The following is a 4,719-nucleotide window of genomic DNA, read 5'->3' as shown; positions in this document are numbered from 1 at the left end:
CTACTGGTTGGGTTACTATCGTAAGTCACTTCCCCTCTCTGGACCTCAGTGTCTCCATCTGTAGCATTTCCAGGTCTGGATTCCATCCACGTGAGTGAGAATTGTCGCACTCACCACGCAGAGATGCGTCTCACGGTCGCGCTTCCCGCCTCCCTCCAGATGCATAAGGCTTTCCCCCAAATTCGGGGACTTTCTACCCTACACTGGACTTTCAAAAGTGACCATCGGTGGTCCACTACGGCTCTGGAGCTCCCCAAGCAGCTCACCCCTAGGCCCCGCCCCTCCGTCCTCTGCTTGGTTGCCAGTCCTTCTCCCCAAACACGCCCCCCCCGCCCTCTTAACTGCGCATGCGCGGTTTAGCGAGCGTGTTTTTATAAAAGTCCGGCTTCGGCCAGAAACTTCAATCTGTTGGCTGTTGCAGCAGGTAGCAAAGTGACCCTGAGGACCTGAGTTCTCCCGTGGCTTCCGCGACTGGAGAAGGAGCGGCTACCATGGAAGGGATCAGTGTAAGTCCAGTTCCAACCTTTGTGCTAAACGTACAGACGCTTGAACTTAGAGCTCAGCCGCTCTCGGAGCGGGCAGAAGGGACCAGAACATTGGATATGTCCATGACCCAAAGGAGGGACATGGAAAGAAATTTTCAGGACTATGGCTATGTGGTGGGTTAAGATTGGAATTCTTTTTTTTTCCCCTGAAAGTTTAGGGGAAAAAATTGAAATGAGGGTTCATGCGGCTGCATGTGTCTCCCCCTTGAGTCCTGCGGCGCACGCTGTTTGCAAACATAACATTTTGCCCAAGTGCTGGGAAGGCGCGCGCTTTGCCCCAGTATTCGGAACTTTGGTCTCTTCCTCCCAGGAAAGTGAGTGTCTTGGAGCGAGTTACATTATCTGAACCTAGAGCGGGGGGTCAGCGCTCCTGGGCTGATTTTCCAGAAGTATTCTGCGTCCTAGGTTAACGTCGAGCACAAGCTCTTGGGGACTGTTTCTTGCCTTTGGGCGCACGTTAGCTTAACTCCGTGCAGCCAGCAGAGGTGTGCCAGACTCTGGCACAGTGGGCAGACGGCGGGAAAGTCGGGCAGGCGCATTGCGCTGCTTGCTTGAGGGGTCAAAGCTGTGGCAGCAGCCGGGAGGTGGTTGGGAGCTATCCGCACGCACCCCTTGGGATTGAGAAAAAAGGTGCGGTGCCCAAAGCGCTTCGCTTGCCCCTAGTGGGGCCTCGAAGTTTGGGAGTTTGGGATTGTGCAGAGGTCGAAGGAGGCAGGCATATAGAACTTCTGGCCCCGAGGTGTGTGCAGCAGGCACTGAAGTAGCAGGGGTATTGGGACAGCACCTGGGCTGCCTGGTCTCCCGGGCGAAGAACAGGTGCAAGCGGGGAGACCGTTTGGCTGTCTTCTAACCTATTGCGTCGCTTAACCGTCGGTGGTTTCCTGAAGCCTTTTGAAACCTCCTTGCCAGGGAGGTTTTTCATTTCCTCCCGCGGCGCGCAATTCAAAGGAGCTCACCATGGAGCCGCCCAATCTCTCTTTAGCACCCTGAGGGGCAAGCCTGGCCGCACAACCGGGCGGAACCCCTGGAGCCGCTATTGTGGATGTGGGTGTGGTGGGCAGCGGCTCGGCTGTGGTGGGGCGGGGTGATCCGACCCCTCGTAAGCCCAATGTCTGGAGGCTTCCAACTGCCCCCTTCCGACCCCTTCAACTGGATCGGTGGCAGGGTGGAAAGTGACCTGGGAGAGTGAGGAAATGAAACTTGGGGCTCGGACCACGAGTGCAGACCCCGTGACTTTCCCCACCCAGGAAAATGCCGCGCTCCCTAACGTCTCAAACGCGCCAAGTAATAAACACGAGGTTGGCAAAAGAGGCCCACGCCCCCAAGGAGCGTCGGTTTGGACTAAGGGGGTGCCATTTGCCCGTTTCTGACAATTTCTCTCAATACTGCAAGCCCTAAAAGACCTCGCTTTAATGCCGCAGTCTCCTTCCCCACTACGTGTTGCTTGAAGCGCAGAATGGTTTGTATTTAGACCGGCGTGGGAAAAACAACATTTTGCGTTTTAAAAGAATAAAAGACTTCAGGATTGTGAAGCCCCCTCCCTCCCCCGTCTGTTCCTTCCTCCCCTCTGGCCTCTTTTGGCTAATCTTCATACAAAAAGTTAATCCCAGCTCCTCCAGCAACCCTAGATTCTACACCCACATTGCCCCCACCCCATGCCGCCTGGGAGTGGCCTCTTTGTGTGTATGTTTGGTTTTTTTTTTTTTTCTCCCTTGTACTTTTTTTTTCCTTTCCTCTAGTGGGCGGGGCAGAAGAGTTAGCCAAGATGTGACTTTGAAACCCTCAGAGTCTCAGCGCCCTTTTGTTCTAAACAAAGAATCTTGTAATTGGTTCCACTAAAGAGGGATATAATGAAGTAACTATGGGGGAAGATGGGGAGTATGGCTGTAGGATTTTATAATTCTTTTGGGCCTTTCCCCAGTACTTTAGAATTTCCTGAAGAAGGCTGACCTGAATTGGGTTTATATATATATATATATATATATATATATATATATATATATATGCACACACAATAAATTGTTTGCTTTTAATACCCAGAAACATTTTTTTAAAACTTGGGTGGTGTCTGCTGACCTTGGAAGTGAATGTGTACCCTTGCCTCTTTTGCAGATATACACCTCAGATAACTACTCGGAGGAATTGGGCTCAGGGGACTATGACTCTATAAAGGAACCCTGCTTCCGGGAGGAAAGTGCCCATTTCAACCGTATCTTCCTGCCCACCATCTACTCCATCATCTTTTTGACTGGCATTGTGGGCAACGGATTGGTGATCCTGGTCATGGGTTACCAGAAGAAATTGAGAAGCATGACGGACAAGTACAGGCTGCATCTGTCAGTGGCCGACCTCCTTTTTGTCATCACACTTCCATTCTGGGCTGTTGATGCTGTGGCAAATTGGTACTTTGGGAAATTTCTATGCAAAGCAGTCCATGTCATCTATACTGTCAACCTGTATAGTAGTGTCCTCATCCTGGCCTTTATCAGTCTGGACCGATACCTGGCCATTGTTCATGCCACCAATAGTCAGAGGCCAAGAAAGCTGTTGGCTGAAAAGGCGGTGTATGTTGGCGTCTGGATCCCTGCTCTCCTGCTAACTATTCCTGATTTAATCTTTGCCAATATCAGTGAGGCAGAAGGGAAATATATCTGTGACCGCTTTTACCCCAATGACATGTGGGTAGTTGTATTCCAGTTTCAGCACATCATGGTTGGCCTTATCCTGCCTGGTATTGTCATCCTGTCCTGCTATTGCATTATCATCTCTAAGCTGTCACACTCCAAGGGCCACCAGAAGCGCAAAGCACTCAAGACCACCGTCATCCTCATCCTGGCTTTCTTTGCCTGCTGGCTGCCCTACTACATTGGGATCAGTATCGACTCTTTCATTCTTCTAGAAATCATCAAACAAGGATGTGAATTTGAGAACACTGTGCACAAGTGGATTTCCATCACCGAGGCCCTTGCATTTTTCCACTGTTGCCTGAATCCCATCCTCTATGCCTTCCTTGGAGCCAAATTTAAAACCTCAGCCCAGCATGCACTCACCTCTGTGAGCAGAGGGTCCAGCCTCAAGATTCTCTCCAAAGGCAAACGAGGTGGACATTCTTCTGTTTCAACTGAGTCTGAGTCTTCAAGTTTTCACTCCAGCTAACGTTGATGTAAAAGACTTTTTTTTTAATATGAAAAAGAACTTTTTTTTAAGTTACACGTTTTTCAGATATAAAAGACTGACCAATACTGTACAGTTTTTATTGACTGTTGGATTTTTGTCTTGTGTTTTTTAGTTTTTGTGAGGTTTAATTGACTTATTTATATAAATATTTTTTTGTTTGTTTCATGTTAATGAGTGTCTAGGCAGGACCTGTGGCCAAGTTTTTAGTTGCTGTATGTCTGGTTGTAAGACTTTAGAAAAGGGAACTGAACATTCTAGAGTGTGTAGTGAATCACATAAAGCTAGAAATTATCCTCAGCTGTTTGTGCATAAATAATCTTTCCATTCCAGTGGAACATCTTTTTTTTCCTCCCCTTTTCTTAAGTTTTTTGGTTACACTGTGTGATTTTGCTCTAGAAGACAGCACTTATAACCAAAGTCTTAAGTGGTATAGAAATGCTGGTTTTTCAGTTTTCAGGAATGGGTTGATTTCAGCACCTACAATGTACAATCTTGTATTAAGTTGTTAATAAAAGTACATGATAAACTTCCTTGGTGTTTTGTTCTGGTTTCTGTTAACATCCCCTTGGTTGGCAGAAGACAAAAATAATAGACATGTTTATGGCATACCAAATACAAGCAAAGGTATTTTTCTGGTAATATTTTACTTACACTTATCTATAATAGTTTCTGCTTCTGTTATTACTTAACATTTTATAGAGGAGGAAACTGAGGCACAGAAAGCCTAAGTAACTTGTTCCAAGGCATGTGATCATTAGCAGAGCCAATATTTCATACCAGGTAACATCTCTCTTAAGTCACGTTAAGTCATCCAAAGCTGTAACCACGATTTCAACTCCAATGGAAGTCTGGAAATGTTCATCCAGTGCCCATTCTTATTAAAGATCATCTTTCAGAAGGATATGTGCATGTGAAGAAGGAATAGCATGCAGTAATGTTTGGATTTTACTGCTGCTTTCCCCTTGTGTAATCCAGGTCAGGGGCATGCTCTTCTCAT

The 4,719-nt window shown here is 47.3% G+C and overlaps 1 protein-coding gene across 1 annotated transcript; it reads left to right on the top strand.

Annotated features, from left to right (window-relative positions):
- The first annotated feature begins 417 nt into the window (after positions 1 to 417).
- Cxcr4 (C-X-C motif chemokine receptor 4) lies at positions 418 to 4,190 on the top strand. The gene is made up of 2 exons (XM_026388412.2): positions 418 to 506; positions 2,658 to 4,190. Exons 1-2 carry the CDS (start codon positions 492 to 494, stop codon positions 3,699 to 3,701), a joined length of 1,059 nt encoding a protein of 352 aa, XP_026244197.1. The 5' UTR covers positions 418 to 491; the 3' UTR covers positions 3,702 to 4,190.
- Positions 4,191 to 4,719: the final 529 nt, after the last annotated feature.

This window comes from Urocitellus parryii, chromosome 1 (assembly GCF_045843805.1).
Source record: "Urocitellus parryii isolate mUroPar1 chromosome 1, mUroPar1.hap1, whole genome shotgun sequence".
Taxonomy (NCBI): domain Eukaryota; kingdom Metazoa; phylum Chordata; class Mammalia; order Rodentia; family Sciuridae; genus Urocitellus; species Urocitellus parryii.
Note: the sequence above shows the minus strand (reverse complement) of the source record. Positions and strands in the feature narration are given on the sequence as shown.